We start from the raw sequence: 18047 nt of genomic DNA on the forward strand, positions 1-18047 counted from the left end.
TTTTCAGGGTTTTGCTTTTGGACTGAGCTGTTCATTATTCTGCCATTAACACTCTGGACTATTAACACTCCCTTTGCCTTTGTTCCATGACATCTTTGTCATTTAATCTCCCCTGCCCTCTGCCCTATCACACACCTTCCCTTTTGTTCTTCTCTCCCTCCCGCCCCCCCCCCACTCACTTTCACTTGCTCAAAGCCTACTACATTTCTAACCTTTGCCAGTTCAGATGAAGGATCACTGATCTGAAATGTTAACTCTGTTTCTCTCTCCACAGATGCTGCCGGACCTGCTGAGTATTTCCAGCATTTTCTGTTTTTATTTCAGATTTCCAGCATCTGCAGTATTTTGCTTTTATTCTAGTGTGTTATTTCCATGACTTACTTTTATAAAAATGGACACCACTACCAGGCCGTTTGGACTCTTCGAAGCTTCTGTGACGTTTGTGTAGAGATCGTGATTGTAATGTATTAACTGAACCTGAAAGAAGGACACACGGTGAATTAATATTTTCAGATCTTTTGAACGTTATGCAAATCTGTCAGCAACATCCATCAAGTTAGATTTTCCCAATTTTTTGTCCCGGTTCAAGAAGGCAGCTCACCACCACCTTCTCATGGGCAATTAGGGATGGGCAATAAATGCTGGCCTAGCCAATGACACCCACATCCCAAGAATGAATATAAAAAACACACTCCACAACAGAGATCATTCAGAACAAGGAGTTTGGTCTGATTTTATTTTGCTTTCCTCGACCAGGAAAGTTCAGTGCCCCTACTGCCAGCTCAGCTAACCCACTGGGAATTGAACCTGGAATCTTTTTTTCTATTCACTCATGGGATGTGAGCATCACTGGCCAGGCCAGCATTTATTTCCATCCCTAATTGCCCTTGAGAAGGTGGTGGTGAGCTGCCTTCTTGAATCGCTGCATTGCATGTGGGGTAGGTACACCCACAGTGCTGTTAGGAAGGGAGTTCTAGGATTTTGACCCAGCGACAGTGAAGTAACGGCGATATAGTTCCAAGTCAGGATGGTGTGTGACCTGGAGGGGAACTTGCAGGTGGTGGTGTTCCCATGCATCTGCTGCCCTTGTCCTTCTAGTTGGTAGAGGTTGCGGGTTTGGAAGGTGCTGTCTAAGGAGCCTTGGTGCATTGCTGCAGTGCATCTTGTAGATGGTACACACTGCTATCACTGTGCGTCGGTGGTGGAGGGAGTGAATGTTTGTGGATGGTGTGCCAATCAAGTGGGCTGCTTTGTTCTGGATGGTGTCGAGCTTCTTGAATGTTGTTGGAGCTGCACCCATCCAGGCAAGTGGAGAGTATTCCATCACACTCCTGACTTGTGCCTTGTAGATGGTGGACAGGCTTTGGGGAGTCAGGAGGTGAGTTACTCGCCGCAGGGTTCCCAGCCTCTGACCTGCTCTTGTAGCCACGGTATTTATATGGCTACTCCAGTTCAGTTTCTGGTCAATGGTAGCCCCCAGGATGTTGATAGTGGGGCATTCAGCGATGGTAATGCCATTGAATGTCAAGGGGAGATGGTTAGATTCTCTCTTGTTGGAGATGGTCATTGCCTGGCACTTGTGTGGCGTGAATGTTACTTGCCACTTCTCAGCCCAAGCTGATATTGCCCAGGTCTTGCTGCATTTCTACATGGACTGCTTCAGTATCTGAGGAGTCACGAATGGTGCTGAACATTGTGCAATTATCAGCGAACATCCCCATTTCTGACCTTATGATGGAGGGAAGGTCATTGATGAAGCAGCTGAAGATGGTTGGGCCTAGGACACTACCCTGAGGAACTCCTGCAGTGATGTCCTGGAGCTCAGATGATTGACCTCCAACAACTACAACCATCTTCCTTTGCTCTAGGTATGACTCCAGCCAGCGGAGGGTTTTCCCCCTGATTCCCATTGACCTCAGTTTTGCTTGGGCTCCTTGATGCCATACTCGGTCAAATGCTGCCTTGATGTCAAGGGCAGTCACTCTCACCTCACCTTTCTAGCTTGTTTACCTCAGTGCCACACCACGGGGAGGATGCAAACCAGCCAGACTCTGTATCACTGGAGGGTCATCTGAAGACAATTTCTATCACAATCTTCCAAACTCAATCATAGAATCTTACAGCACAGAAAGAGGTCATTCAGCCCATCGTGCATGTGCTGGCTCTTTCTTTCAAAAGACCTTTCCAATTAGTCCCCACTCCCGCGTCCTGTCCCCACGACTCTGCAAATCTTTCCCCTGTCAAGTTAACATCTTCCTCTCTTGTGCTATGCACATTCAGCCATAATCTCAACAAACATTCCAAGATGCAAACTTCATTTCAATGGGCAATCCCTATCGATCTGCACGGAGGGAAATGAAACTCAAAGTATAACACAATCAACAACTCAAAGGCCAAAGATGTCCCAACAATCATTTTTTTTAATATATAAATATTGCTTCTTTTTCCCAGAGTTTGACTGTTATTCCTCCCACTAACATGTTATCCCAATGGGACTCTGATTGACCTTTCAAAAGTAAGACTCGAGCAGTTTCATTTTTGTTTTGAAAACCAACAAAACCACAAAAAGCAGCAAAGATGTCAGAAGCTGGCAATGAAAAGCCTCTTCAGAGCTTTGACAGTGAGGTGAGAGCCAGTAGACATTCAGCAAAGTCCATTGTGTTGGATTTTTTGTAAAGGTCTCCTAAAAAATTAATGAGCCTCTTCGCTAAAGAGCACCGAGTGGCAGTTGCCTCATTAGTCACCATTATTATGACAGCCTGAACTTTTTAACTTTGAAGAGGTGAATGAACAGAGTCCGGCTGACATTTTTAGACATTGTTGGAAGGTTTTATCCGTGTTCCTTGTTGTTGGCATTTTCAGACACAGTTCAAGAAAACATCAGCCCAGGGAGGACGAGGCTCTCATGTGTGAGAGGCAGAAGAACTTGGGGGAGGGTTATTGATGTAACGTGACACAAGAATCAGGACATTTTGAATAGATACCATGCCCACAATGATAGCAGCTGCTTAAACACAACAAAGAAAAACGAGACTAAACGGACTTAGTCCAAAAGCTTTTTTCACAAAAACCACCATTAGATGGGAATGAGGAAGGCTATCTTATCTGGAACAGTTCTACATTTACCCTGCCTCCTCACCCACCCAGCGTCAATCCCACGGGGTCAAGGGTGAGGCTGACTTTACATCCAGCCTGTTTGTAATTGTATCCTAACTCATCCGGTGGGAAACATACACGATCAGGATTGGCCATTGAAATCAAAATGGCAGAGGGTGAAAACTTCTCCAATCTATCTTCATAACTGAAATTCCTCATCCCTGGAACCATTCTCGTGAATCTTTTCTGCACTCTCTCTGAAGCCCTCACGTCTTTCCTAAAGTGCAGCACCCAGAACTGGACACAATACTCCAGTTGAAACCGAACCCGTGTTTTATACAGGTTTATCATAACTTCCTTGCCCTTGTACTCTATGCTCCTATTAATACTGTATGCTTTATTAACCGCTCTCTCAACCTATCCTGCCATCTTCAATGATTTATGCACATATACACCCAGATCCCTCTGCTTCTGCATCCTCTTTAGAATTGTGCCCTTTATTCTATATTGTCTCTCTGCATTCTTCCAATCTAAATGAATCACTTCACATTTCTCTGCATTGAACTTCATCTGCCACCTGTCTGCCCATTCACCAATTTGTCTATGTCCTTTCGAAGTTCCACACTATCCTCCTCACAGTTCACAATGCTTCCATGGTTTGTTTAACCTGTGGATTTTTAAATTGTGCCCTGTACACCAAGGTCTAGGTCATTAATATATATCAGGAACAGTAAGGGTGCCAACACTGATCCTTGGCGAGCTCCACTACAAACCATATTATCCCATATACCTACAAATGGTCATTCTCCTAACAATCACCAAGCTCTAAGATTGGAAGAACAGTTTTGTAGTCAATGCTGTGAACACATTCCTCTCATGCTGGGATCAGTCTTATTTCAATTTGACAAAACACATTTTTCGAGTAATTTTTCCTCCAATGTTCTCCTTTGCTTTCCAGAAAAATACTGATTTATGACATACGTTTCCTCGATGGCAAATAGCAAACCTCTGTTGGGAACTGGTCAGCTCCCTTTAACCATTCCACATAATGGAGGCACCTGAGATGTTTTATCACCTTTGCAGACTGAGGCAGCTCTGCAAGGTCAGAGGGGCAGAACTGAGGGAGTGCTACACTGTCGGAAGGTCAGTATTGAGGGAATGCCACACTGTCAGAGGGTCAGTACTGAACGAGTGCTGCACTGTCAGAGGGTCAGTACTGAGGGAGTGCTGCATTGTTGGAATGGCATTACTGAGGGAATGCTGCATTGTTGGAGGGCATTGCTGAGGGAGTGCTGCACTGTCGGAGGGGCATTGCTGAGGGAGTGCTGCACTGTCGGAGGGGCATTGCTGAGGGAGTGCTACACTGTCGAAGGGGCATTGCTGAGGGAATGCTGCATTGTTGGAGGGGCATTGCTGAGGGAGTGCTGCATTGTCGGAGGAGCATTGCTGAGGGAGTGCTGCATTGTCGGAGGAGCATTGCTGAGGGAGTGCTGCATTGTTGGAGGGGCATTGCTGAGGGAGTGCTGCATTGTTGGAGGGGCATTGCTGAGGGAGTGCTGCATTGTCGGAGGAGCATTGCTGAGGGAGTGCTGCATTGTTGGAGGGGCATTGCTGAGGGAGTGCTGCATTGTTGGAGGGGCATTGCTGAGGGAGTGCTGCATTGTCGGAGGAGCATTGCTGAGGGAGTGCTGCATTGTTGGAGGGGCATTGCTGAGGGAGTGCTGCATTGTTGGAGGGGCATTGCTGAGGGAGTGCTGCATTGTGGGAGGGGCATTGCTGAGGGAGTGCTGCATTGTCGGAGGGGCATTGCTGAGGGAATGCTGCACTGTCGGAGGGGCATTGCTGAGGGAGTGCTGCACTATTGGAGGGGCATTGCTGAGGGAGTGCTGCACTATCGGAGGGGCATTGCTGAGGGAATGCTGCACTATCGGAGGGGCATTGCTGAGGGAGTGCTGCACTGTCGGAGGTGCCGTTTCTCAGATGAGATGTTAGACTGGGTACCGTCTGCCCTCTCAGGTGGACCTAAAAGATCCCATGGCACTCCTCCAAGAAAGCAGGGGCATTTCCATGATGTGTTGGGGCTATTATTCATTCTTCAACCAACACCTAAAGCAGATGGTCTGGTCATTATCACATTGTGGTTTACGGGATCTTGCTGTGCACAAATTGGTGCTGTGTTTCCTACACTATAACAGTGACTACACTTCCAAAGTACTTCATTGGCTGTAAAGCACTTTGGGATGTCCTGAGGTTGTGTAAGGTGCTATCAAAATGACATTTTTCCTTTCCTTTTGTAATCATTTTCCTTCACCTTTTCCTGATCCATGCACAGTTCAGCTGTGCAGTGCATTAAAGGAGCTCGATAAGTATATGTTGCTGTTACAAGGCTCGTATTCTTTCCAACAGGACTTTAGTGATAGGGTTAAAGGAACAAGAGTGCCATATTAAACTGGCTGAGGTGGAATTACTGAGCCTGACAGAACGAGGGAACTAAATTAATGCATGTGGTTCACATGCCAAGAGTTGTGTGTGCTCCTGTTTAACAATTGTGTGGTGACTGTTGTTAATTCAGCTCCTGTGCACTTGTCAGAATCAGTAACTTCTCCCCCACCACTTCCATTGACAATGCCAGCAATAGTCACGGTGCACGGAAAAACCCTTTACACAACCATCACCAGCATTAACCCTTCCAGCACCATCAGACTCCTGAATCTCCCTCACCTTTACCAACAACCCCCTTTCTTCACACTTAACAACAACTTGCGTTTCTATAGCGCCTTTCATGACCTCAGGACATCCCAATGCACTTTATGGCCAATGATGCATTTTTTAAAGCTGGTCGCTGCTGTAGGACACGTGGCAGGCAATTTGTGCACAGCACGCTCCCATAAACAGCAATGTGATAATGACCAGATCATCTGTTTGTGATGTTGATTGAGGGATAAATATTGACCAGGACACGGTGGGGGCGGGGGAGCTCCCCTGCTCCGCCCCCCCGCTCTTCTTCGAAATCTCCACCTGACGGGGCAGACAAGGCCTCGGTTTAACCTTTTACCTGAAAGACGGTACCCCAGACAGTGCCGTACTCCCTCAGTACTGCACTGGATTCTTGTGCTCTAATAGCCAGATAGGGGGTGACGGGCCTCAAACCCATGACTTTCTGAATCAGAGAGTGGCACCCACTGAGCCCGCAGGTGACACTGACTGGTGACCAGACCTGTGGCCCTTCTGCTCTGTGTGGACTGGCATCTTTAGCGGGTGGTTCAGTTACTCTGAGCTGTGGAAAGAGCCCCCGATTTCCCTTTGGAGTGGCTTATAAGTATCTTTAAGAGTTCGGGAGGCAGCAACCTACATCTGGCTGTGCTGGTCATCGTACAAAAGGAAACAGTAACTATGCCAACCGCCACCCATCTTAACCCTGATAGTCCACTGACACAAATCATCAACATAATACATAGGAATTTATTCAGAGGCAATCCTTTTTCAAATCCCCCTTTAAGTTCTGTATAACCATTAGATAATCAATGCTCATTGTATAAATGGAACGACTTGCCCAGTTTAAATCTGCTGACGCGCCTGACATGTCGAAAGCAAAGTGAGGAAATATGGGAATTTATATTCACAAATAATGTACAATAAACCATTATCCAAACATACTGGGTTAATTAGTCCATACATTTACTTCTTGTTATCTCCGACAGAAAGAGACAGAGGCAATTCTTATGTTGGGTCTATAAATTACAACAGATAATCGCACCCAGCTGCTTAGGGACCATCTCAAAAAATCCTGATTCCATAGAAACTTGCATTTATATAGTGACTTTAAGGCAAGAAATCGCCCCTGGGTGCTGCACAGGAGCGGAATCAGACAAAACAAAATTGACACTGAGCCACATAGGGATCCCAGCGGAACTCCTGTCATATCTCATCGGATCCAAATCTTATTTGCTAGCATTCCCGTGAGGGGTCCGGGATGTTTTACCATATTTAAGGTGCTTTATAATTACAACTTGTTGTTTTTGAGACATTAGGGCAGACGACCAAAAGCTTGGCCAAAGAGGTGGTTTTTAAGGAGCATCTGAAAGAGGAGAGAGAGAGAGAGAGAGCGGGTTTAGGGAGGGAATTCCAGAGCTTGGAGCCCAGGCAGCTGAAGGCACGGTCACCAATGGTGGAGCGATGGGAATTGGGGGATGGGCAAGAGGTCGGAATTGTAGGAGTGCAGAGGTCTCGGAGGGTATTAGGGCTGGAGGAGGTTACAGGAACGAGGGCAGGGGTGGATGGAGTGGTGCTGAGGCCTAGGAGCAGTTCAAGAAGGCTCACCATCACTTTCTCAGCGCAACTAGGGATGGGCAATAAATACCGGCTGTGCCAGTGGTGCCCACATCAATAGCTCAATGAATTGTAAAAGAGGAACAGTCTTATTCCACGAGAGTGTTCAGGGTCATTTCAAACAGGCGGAGGGCTTTTGAATTCACTTACAGATCTGAGTGAGGTCATGTGTTTGGGTGAAGCAAATCACAAGACCACCCTTTATAATCTTTCATCTTGGTGATTTGGAACTCGTCCATTACTGTGAAGTTCAGAATCAGAGTTTGAATAATCAAAATGGATGAATTCAATTCTAATATTGGAGTTAATAGAACTGGATTTAATTATTCTCTGTAGCACTTTACATAGGATTTACAGTATTGGTGTTTATGCTCCACACAAGCCTCCTCCCACCCTCTCCATCTCACCCCATCACCATATCCTTCTATTCCTTTCTCCCTCATGTGTTTTTCCAGTTTCCTCTTAAATGTATCGATACTATTCACCTCAAACACTCCCTGTGGCAGCGAGTTCCACATTCGTACCACTCTCAGGGGAAGATCCCTGAATTCCCGATTGGATTTATTAGTGACTATCTCATATTTACAGTCCGTAGTTCTGGGCTCACCTGCCAGTACATCTACCCGATTCATAATGTTTCATAACCTTAAAGGTCTCTATCAGGCCACCCCTATCTATGCTAGAGAAAGGTCCCCCAGCCTACAGAGCCTTGCCTGGTAGGTATATCCTCTCCGAAACTCACAGGCTGATACATGGGAGCTTTTACAACCACCCAGAGATAGCAAACAAAGGCAAACTTTAATACCTTATCTGAAAGGCAGCCCTTGCAATACTGGGAACAACAGTCTAGTCTCTTACATTCATGCTTAAGGAGTGGGATTTAAACACACAACCTTCCAATGTCAGGGTGAAAGTACTACTCGCTGAGCCACACATGTCTTCACACTAACAGCCCAGGATAGGTTCCGGGAGCAGGAGCTCTGGCTGATAATATATTTCCCTTGTTTGGGGTCACTCAGTCTCATCGTAGTGCCAGCTGACTGACTTTATGCAGTGCGCTCTCTTCTGTTTTTCTTAATACGGAGACAGTAATACATTTAGCTGCTGAAAGCAGGGCATGGCAGAGTATAATATCTTACACAAAGAATCGCAAACAGACCTCGCTTGGGATTGTTCATGTGAGTCGGGATTACAATGCTTCCTAACAATAGGGATCTTATGCCTTGTAATATCGAACACTGGCAGCTCTCAGTAACTAAAGAGGGCGTCAGCTGTCGTTAAGTGGGTAACACGCTGGTCTCTGAGTTAGAAGTTCATGGGCTCAAGAACTCCAGCAATTTCAGCAAAAAATCCAGGCTGACACACCTGGAGCAGTACTGAGGGAGTGCTGCAGTGTCGGAGGGTCAGTACTGAGGGAGTGCTGCAGTGTCGGAGGGTCAGTACTGAGGGAGTGCTGCAGTGTCGGAGGGTCAGTACTGAGGGAGTGCTGCACTGTCGGAGAGTCATGTACTGAGGAAGTGCTGTACTGTCGGAGGGTCAGTACTAAGGGAGTGCTGCACTGTTGGAGGGTCAGTACTGAGGGAGTGCTGCACTGTCAGAGAGTCAGTACTGAGGGAGTGCTGCACTGTCAGAGGGTCAGTACTGAGGGAGTGCTGCACTGTCGGAGGGTCAGTACTGAGAGAGTGCTGCACTGTCGGAGGGTCAGTACTGAGGGAGTGCTGCACAGTCGGAGGGTCAGTACTGAGGGAGCGCTGCACTGTCGGAGAGTCAGTACTGGGGGAGCGCTGCACTGTCGGAGGGTCAGTACTGAGGGAGTGCTGCAGTGTCGGAGGGTCAGTACTGAGGGAGTGCTGCAGTGTCGGAGGGTCAGTACTGAGGGAGTGCTGCAGTGTCGGAGGGTCAGTACTGAGGGAGTGCTGCACTGTCGGAGAGTCATGTACTGAGGAAGTGCTGTACTGTCGGAGGGTCAGTACTAAGGGAGTGCTGCACTGTTGGAGGGTCAGTACTGAGGGAGTGCTGCACTGTCAGAGAGTCAGTACTGAGGGAGTGCTGCACTGTCAGAGAGTCAGTACTGAGGGAGTGCTGCACTGTCGGAGGGTCAGTACTGAGAGAGTGCTGCACTGTCGGAGGGTCAGTACTGAGGGAGTGCTGCACAGTCGGAGGGTCAGTACTGAGGGAGCACTGCACTGTCGGAGAGTCAGTACTGGGGGAGCGCTGCACTGTCGGAGGGTCAGTACTGAGGGAGTGCTGCACTATCGGAGTGTCAGTACTGAGGGAGTGCTGCACTGTCAGAGGGTCAGTACTGAGGGAGCGCTGCACTGTCAGAGGGTCAGTACTGAGGGAGTGCTGCACTGTCTGAGGGTGAGTACTGAGGGAGTGCTGCACTGTCAGATGGTCAGTACTGAGGGGGTGCTGCACTATCGGAGGGTCAGTACTGAGGGAGTGCTGTACTGTCGGAGGGTCAGTACTGAGGGAGTGCTGCACTATCGGAGGGTCAGTACTGAGGGAGTGCTGCACTGTCGGAGAGTCAGTACTGGGGGAGTGCTGCACTGTCGGAGGGTCAGTACTGAGGGAGTGCTGCACTATCGGAGGGTCAGTACTGAGGGAGTGCTGCACTGTCGGAGGGTCAGTACTGAGGGAGTGCTGCACTGTCGGAGGGTCAGTACTGAGGGAGTGCTGCACTATCGGAGGGTCAGTACTGAGGGAGTGCTGCACTGTCGGAGGGTCAGTACTGGGGGAGCGCTGCACTGTCGGAGGGTCAGGACTGAGGGAGTGCTGCACTATCGGAGTGTCAGTACTGAGGGAGTGCTGCACTGTCAGAGGGTCAGTACTGAGGGAGCGCTGCACTGTCAGAGGGTCAGTACTGAGGGAGTGCTGCACTGTCTGAGGGTCAGTACTGAGGGAGCGCTGCACTGTCAGATGGTCAGTACTGAGGGAGTGCTGCACTATCGGAGGGTCAGTACTGAGGGAGTGCTGCACTATCGGAGGGTCAGTACTGAGGGAGTGCTGCACTGTCGGAGAGTCAGTACTGAGGGAGTGCTGCACTGTCGGAGGGTCAGTACTGAGAGAGTGCTGCACTATCGGAGGGTCAGTACTGAGGGAGTGCTGCACTGTCGGAGGGTCAGTACTGAGGGAGTGCTGCACTGTCGGAGGGTCAGTACTGAGGGAGTGCTGAACTATCGGAGGGTCAGTACTGAGGGAGTGCTGCACTGTAGGAGGGTCAGTACTGAGCGAGTGCTGCACTGTCAGAGAGTCAGTACTGAGGGAGTGCTGCACTGTCAGAGGGTCAGTACTGAGGGAGTGCTGCACTGTCAGATGGTCAGTACTGAGCGAGTGCTGCACTGTCAGAGGGTCAGTACTGAGGGAGTGCTGCACTGTCGGAGGGTCAGTACTGAGGGAGTGCTTCACTGTCAGATGGTCAGTACTGAGCGAGTGCTGCACTGCCAGAGGGTCAGTACTGAGGGAGTGCTGCACTGTCGGAGGGTCAGTACTGAGCGAATGCTGCACTGCCAGAGGGTCAGCACTGAGGGAGTGCTGCACTGTCAGATGGTCAGTACTGAGGGAGTGCTGCACTGTCGGAGGGTCAGTACTGAGAGAGTGCTGCACTATCGGAGGGTCAGTACTGAGGGAGTGCTGCACTGTCGGAGGGTCAGTACTGAGGGAGTGCTGCACTGTCGGAGGGTCAGTACTGAGGGAGTGCTGAACTATCGGAGGGTCAGTACTTAGGGAGTGCTGCACTGTCGGAGGGTCAGTACTGAGGGAGTGCTGAACTATCGGCGGGTCAGTACTTAGGGAGTGCTGCACTGTCGGAGGGTCAGTACTGAGCGAGTGCTGCACTGTCGGAGAGTCAGTACTGAGGGAGTGCTGCACTGTCGGAGGGTCAGTACTGAGGGAGTGCTGCACTGTCAGATGGTCAGTACTGAGCGAGTGCTGCACTGTCAGAGGGTCAGTACTGAGGGAGTGCTGCACTGTCGGAGGGTCAGTACTGAGGGAATGCTGCACTGTCAGATGGTCAGTACTGAGCAAGTGCTGCACTGCCAGAGGGTCAGTACTGAGCGAGTGCTGCACTGCCAGAGGGTCAGTACTGAGGGAGTGCTGCACTGGCAGAGGGTCAGTACTGAGGGAGTGCTGCACTGCCAGAGGGTCAGTACTGAGCGAGTGCTGCACTGCCAGAGGGTCAGTACTGAGGGAGTGCTGCACTGCCAGAGGGTCAGTACTGAGGGAGTGCTGCACTGCCAGAGGGTCAGTACTGAGGGAGTGCTGCACTGCCAGAGGGTCAGTACTGAGTCCAAGACACACGGAGTGGGAACAATTCACTTTCTGTCACCTTATCCAACAAGAAGGGACACTTTGCATCACAGACAGCTCGTTTGATCAAGGTTTCCCAGGGATTAAAAGGAAGAATTTAGAGCATTAATGTAATGGGGAAGCTGCACTTATATCACAAGGAAACAGTGAAGTTTAGGGATGGAAGGTGCAGGTTGGGGTGTTCAGCCGGAGACTGGCCAAACTCTAGCCTAGTCTGGTGTTTAGAAAGGCCCAGATGAGGGTTTCAGCTGCAGGGTTGGAGACCGGCGATATTACAGAGGTGGAAATAGGCAGTCTTGGTGATGGACAGGAAATGGAAGAGGAGGATTAGCTTGGGGTGAATTAGGTGCCAAGGTCGTGAATAGTTTGGCTCAGTGGTTGGGGAGAGGGACTGAGTGTTAGTTCTCGGCCTCTGTGTCAAGTGACGTTCCTGTAGATTGTAACCCAGAATGGGTTAGAATGACGTTGGGAAATGATAACCTTTCCACAGCCTCCTGCTACAAACTGATGGGCTGTGGGTTTTGAGCAGGAAAGCAATTGGGATTGGCAATAACAGCCGCAATGATCAAGTACCCTGTCCGCTTTCAGTGGCCAGACTTGCAAAGTAATAATAGCTCCCAGGGAAACGAGGGGCAAAGGGTTCGGAGCCGCCCCACCCCCCCCCCCCCCACCAACACTAATCCTGCTCGGTTTAAACTGACCACGTCCACCGAGTGTCAGATAATTGTCAGCTGCTGGAAATGAAATGATCAGCCTTCGCTGTGTTATTGGCAGTCAGTTTACACAGGAGATGTCAAAATGCATCCTGTCTAAAAAAAAACACTTTGTAAGATCAAACAGCACTGGTACCATGGTTAAAGATTATCAGGAAGGGAATTGTACTCTGTCAATCCATGTTAGACAGGGACAATCTTTCAAATAGGTGTGTATGCGTGTGAGTAATCGACCTGTTCATGGGAAATAAAAAGATTTCTGCCTCCTGGGGAGATTCACAACCTCCCATTACTTCCCCCAAACCAGCCCCCACTTCCCCCATTCAGGTCGTCTCAGCCTGCTAACCCAATCTGACAGTATCCAGCTTTTCACTCCCCTCTCAGTGTGAGTGTTTGTATAGGTGTGTCCTGGCACTAAGATGCTGAGCATCTCTCACTGATCCTGGGAAGGAGCACTGCAGATGTTTGCAGTGTTTATTGAGAGCCGGGGATCTATTTACACAAATTATTGAAGGTAGGGAAGTTAAACCTTTATAAAGTGAGTGGTGCAGTGGTTAGCACTGTAGCCTTATGGCTCCAGTGACCCAGGTTCGATTCTGGGTACTGCCTGTGTGGAGCTTGCAAGTTCTCCCTGTGACCGTGTGGGTTTTCACCGAGTGCTCTAGTTTCTTCCCACAGCCAAAGACTTACAGTTTGATCGGTAAATTGGCCATTGTAAATTGTCCCTAGTGTAGGTAGGTGGTAGGAGAATGGTGGGGATGTGGTAGGGAATATGGGATTAATGTAGGATTAGTATAAATGGGTGAATGATGGGCAGCACAGACTCAGTGGGCCGAAGGGCCTGTTTCAGTGCTGTATCTCTCTATGACTCTAAATCACCGTTTCAGCCCCTGTTGACATATTGTGTTCAAGGCCTTGGACAGAGTGCAGAGGAGATTTAGTGGAATAGTACCAGGATGAGGGATTTCAGTTAATGTGGAGATGCTGGGATTGTTCTCCTAATCGCAGAGAAGGTTAAGGAGGAGATTTAATAGAGGTGTTCAAAATCATGAGGGGTTTGGATGGAGTAAATAAAGAGAAACTGTTTGCACTGGCAGGAGGGTCAGTAACCAGAGGACACAAATTTAAAGGCAAAAGAAGCCATGGGAATGTGAGGAGAATGTTCTTTTGCACAGAGAGTTGTTGAGATCTGGAACTGAGTGGGACTAATTGGATAGCTCTGTTAAAGAGACAGCACAAGGAGGATGGCCCAAATGGCCTCCTTCTGTGTTGCATCATTCAATAATTCCTTTCCTTTTTAGTTGCACCTTTGACACATCTACCCAGAGGCCCATTAACTTGGGCCCATCTTGTACAACTTCACACATCGTCTCTACCCTTGTGATAATGAGCTACTGGAGGCCTCACTCCACCAGTGGTAGCTGAGGTAGAGGAAGAGTAGACTGATTGTGATCCCATCTTCACCAGTTGAGTATGATCCATAGCCCTCGCACAGTGAACTAATTATTCAGGTCCATTTAAATCAGGTGGATGACATGTTTTCATTGGGTGAGGACGAGGGGAGGTGAGGCAGGAGGTGGGCGGGAGGGGGTGGCGGGTGTCTGAAGAGGGAAGGGAAGGTTGTGTCTGAGGGGAGGGAATGTCTGAGGAGGGGTTAGGAGGGAGGGTTGGAGTGGGGAGGAGAGGGGGAGGGGAAGGAAGGGGGAGGAATGTCTTGAGGAGAGTGGGGAGGAGGAAGGCAGAGGGGATGTTAAGAGGGTGCCTGAGGAGGAGGTGAGGAGGGGGGAATGGGAGGGTGTCTTCGTGGTGCAGTGGAGGGGAAGGGTGGGAGGAGGAGGGAGGGAAGGGGGTGTCTCAGGCAAGTGGGGAGGGGAAAAGGGAAGGGAAAGAGGATGGGAAAAGGGAAGGGAAAGAGGATGTGGAAAGTATCTGAGGATGGGAAGGGGAGGGAGGAGGAGAGGGGGATGGAGGGAAGGGTTTATCTGAGGGGATTGAGGTAGGAGGGAAGGGGGTGTGCCTGAGGAAGGAGGAAGAGGCAGTGTTGGAGGGGGGAGGGGGAGAGGAAGGGAAGGTAGGGAGAGGCTAAGGATGGAGTTGAGGGGGGAAGGGGAGGGGAAGGTGCCTGAGGCAAGTTCCCTACCATTTAAGATGTCTGTCACCTCAGTAGCTCTGGCCCCACGTGTGCCTCATCCAGTACAGACCCACTGTGACATCTCTCTCTGCTCATGGCCTCATTATCCCAATTGTAAATCAGACAGCACAGAAAATACATTCTTTATTCACTTTGTACTCCTTCTTTTGATCTTCAAGGTGAGAGATTTCAGTGCTGGTGGGGAACATTGTTGTGCCAGGCCTCAGCAATCAGAGCTCCCAGCAGAGATGGCACGGGGCTTGGGTAGAAAGGGTAAGGTCGTGCCACTCCGAGTGTTAACCCTCCCCTGACCACACGTGTGATTCCCAATGCCAGCACGGCACCATTCTGCACACCAGCTCTCTCTGTGGCCGCAATTAACCAGCTTGACAATTTGGTGCCAATTAGTGTGGAATGATGGGCGGACTTGTGCCTATTTGAGCCCAGATTGACAGCATCAGAGCACTGACTCTACAGTGTGTGATAGTCCTTCAGTCTATCTACAACACATAATAAAAATGTTCTCGGGTAGACAGAGAGAAACTATTTCCTCTGATGGGCGAGTCCAGAACGAGGGGGCATCACCTTAAAATTAGAGCCCAGCCATTCAGGGGGTGACGTCAGGAGGGACTTTGTCAGACAAAGGGGAGTGGGAATCTGGAACTCTCTCCCCCAGGAGTTTCTTAAGGCTGGGGGTTAATTGAAAAGGTCAAGTGTGGGACGGGTTGATTTTCTTGGGTAAAGGATACGGAGCAGCTGTGATAAATGGAGTAGAGATACAAATGAGCCATGATCTAACTAAATGGTGGATCAGTCTCGAGGGGCTGAAGGGCCTCCTCCTGCTCTTATGTAATTTAATAGTGTATATGTATCAACGGAATTATCCTTAACCATTCTCCAGATTATTGTGTGTACATTTCTCTAATCTTTCTTCATTGTTCATCAGTTTTATACTTGATGCTCCTTTCCAATTTCTCCAACCCATATATGTCCTTGTTCATGTCCTTTTTGGACTTGCTGTCTGAAACCGGATGAAGTATTCAAGGTTTGAACAAGCCATTGTGTTGTAAACCCTTTTAGATTTGTACTCCATTTTTCCAGTTATGTTCGATGCATTTTTAAAAGATTGCCTTACTATATTGTCTAGACCCTGATGTCCCATTCCCGTATCACCCCAGTGCTCACTGACCGACACTGGCTCCCGGTCCAGCAAGCCCTGATTTAAAAATTCTCATCCATGTTTTCAGATCCCTCCACGGCCTCGCCCCTCCCTCTCTCTGTAACCCCCTCTAGCTCCACAACCCTCCGAGATCTCGGCGCTCCTCCAATTCTGGACTCTTGAACATCCCCGATTTTAATCGCTTCACCATTGGCGGTCGTGTCTTCAGCTGCCTGGGCCCTAAGCTCTGGAATTCCCTCCTTAAAACTCTCCGCCTCTATCTCCTTTAAGATGCTTCTTAAAACCTATGTCTTTAACTGGGCTTTTGGTCGCCTGCTCTCATATCTCCTAATATCAGCTGCAACGCCAAGTACTTCAGGGATTGCACTCAAAATCCAATGGGGTTTATTTCTGCAGGTTTGATCCCTGGTCATGGTGGATTTAATTTGTCCTTCAGGTATTTCTACCACATAAAAGACTTGTGATCAAAATTAAAGCCCATGGGATTAAAGAGACAATGCCTGCACGGATACAAAATTGGGGGTGAACGGTTGTTTTATCAGACTGAAAGGGAGTATACAGTGCCCATCCCCAGGGTTTGGCATTAGGCTACTGCTCTTTTTCATATAGATTAATCACCTGGACTTGGGTTTACAGGTGATATGGAACTCAGAAATATAGCAAACAATGAGACGGATAGCAATGGACTTCACATAGACAGCCTGGTGGAATGGGCGGACACGTGGCTGATGAAGTTTAATGCAGAGAAGTGTGAAGTGATTCAGTTTGGTCAGATGAATGAGGAGAGGCAATATGAAATAAAGGGTACAATTCTAAAGCGGCTGCAGGAGCAGAGGGACCTGGGGGTGTACATACATGAATCGCTGAAGGTGGCAGGGCCAGTTGAGAAGGTTGTTAAAAAAGCAGATGGTATCCGGGGCTATAAAAATAGAGAACTAGAGTCCAAAAGCAGGAAGGTTAATGGTAAACCTTTAAAAATCACTGGCTAAGCCTCAGTTGGAGATTGTGTCCAATTCTGGACTCCACACTTTAGGAAGGATGTCAAGTTCTTGGAGAGGGTGTAGAGGAGATTTACCAGAATGGTTCCAGGGATGTGGAGACACTGGAGAAGCTGAGGTTGTTCTCTTTATATCAGAGAGGTTTGTAATATTACTTGTTGCTTTGGTGTATGAGCGAGTGTCAGATTCACAGTACTCCAAGTAATATTCAAAGAATATGGAAGTTTTTATAATCAATGTGACTCCTGACAACACAGGGCATGCATGGAGCGATCGCAGACGTCATCAATATGTGTGAACATTTGCCAGCTTGCCAGTATGAATGCGCGCATGATGTCACCACGCAATGACATCACCATGCAATGACATCACCGCACAATGACATCACCACGCAACAACATCACCACGTAATGATGCCATCACACAACGACATCACCACGCAATGACGTCACCACGCAATAACATCACCACGCAACGAAGTCACCGTGCAATGATGCCATCACGCAACAACATCACCACGCAATGACATCACCACGCAATGACATCACCACGCAATGACGTCCTCCCCCCTCAATAGCCGTCTCCATTCACCAGAGCGCTCCCTCTCACCATCCCTGCTTCAATCACTGCTTCAACCCACTCGATCCCCACCATGCCACTGCTTTCCCACAGCCACTTGCTCCCTCTGCCCGCTTCCCCCCCAGCCACTCGCTCCCTCTGCCCGCTTCCCCCCCCAGCCACTCGCTCCCTCTGCCCGCTTCCCCCCCCAGCCACTCGCTCCCTCTGCCCGCTTCCCCCCCCAGCCACTCGCTCCCTCTGCCCGCTTCCCCCCCTCAGCCACTCACTCCCTCTGCCCGCTTCCCCCCCCAGCCACTCGCTCCCTCTGCCCGCTTCCCCCCTCAGCCACTCGCTCCCCCCGCCTGCTTCCCCTTCAGCCAGTCCCTCCTTCTGCCCGCTTCCCCCTCAGCCACTCACTCCCTCCAACCGCGCCTCCCCCCCAGCCACTCGCTCCCTCCGCCCGCTTCCCCCCCACAGCCACTCTCTCCCTCCACCTGCTTCCCCCCTCAGCCACTCACTCCCTCCGCCCGCTTCCCCCCCCACCCCCAGCTACTTGCTCCCACCACCCCATTAGCTGCTCTCCCCCCTCTCAGCCATTCGCTCCAGTCCTCGGCACTGCTCCCGCCCCCTTTACCCTCAGCCGATTGTTCCCCACTCCTCACTTCCCCCCTCCAGCCACTAGCTCCAGTCTGCGCTGCTTCCATCCTCTCAGCCATTCGCTCCTACGTTGCCTG

At 49.6% G+C, this 18047-nt stretch overlaps 1 protein-coding gene across 2 annotated transcripts in view; it reads right to left on the minus strand.

Moving 5' to 3' along the window:
• The window catches only part of ca10a (carbonic anhydrase Xa), a 640282-nt gene that overhangs the window by 101908 nt on the left and 520327 nt on the right, over window positions 1-18047 (minus strand). For both annotated transcript variants that reach the window (XM_068058728.1, XM_068058727.1), the window contains exon 5: window positions 382-477. In XM_068058728.1, coding sequence (XP_067914829.1) covers window positions 382-477 — 96 coding nt within the window. The remainder of the gene's footprint in view (window positions 1-381; window positions 478-18047) is intronic.

The sequence above is a fragment of the Heterodontus francisci genome, chromosome 26, assembly GCF_036365525.1.
Source record: "Heterodontus francisci isolate sHetFra1 chromosome 26, sHetFra1.hap1, whole genome shotgun sequence".
NCBI classification, from domain to species: Eukaryota; Metazoa; Chordata; class Chondrichthyes; order Heterodontiformes; family Heterodontidae; genus Heterodontus; species Heterodontus francisci.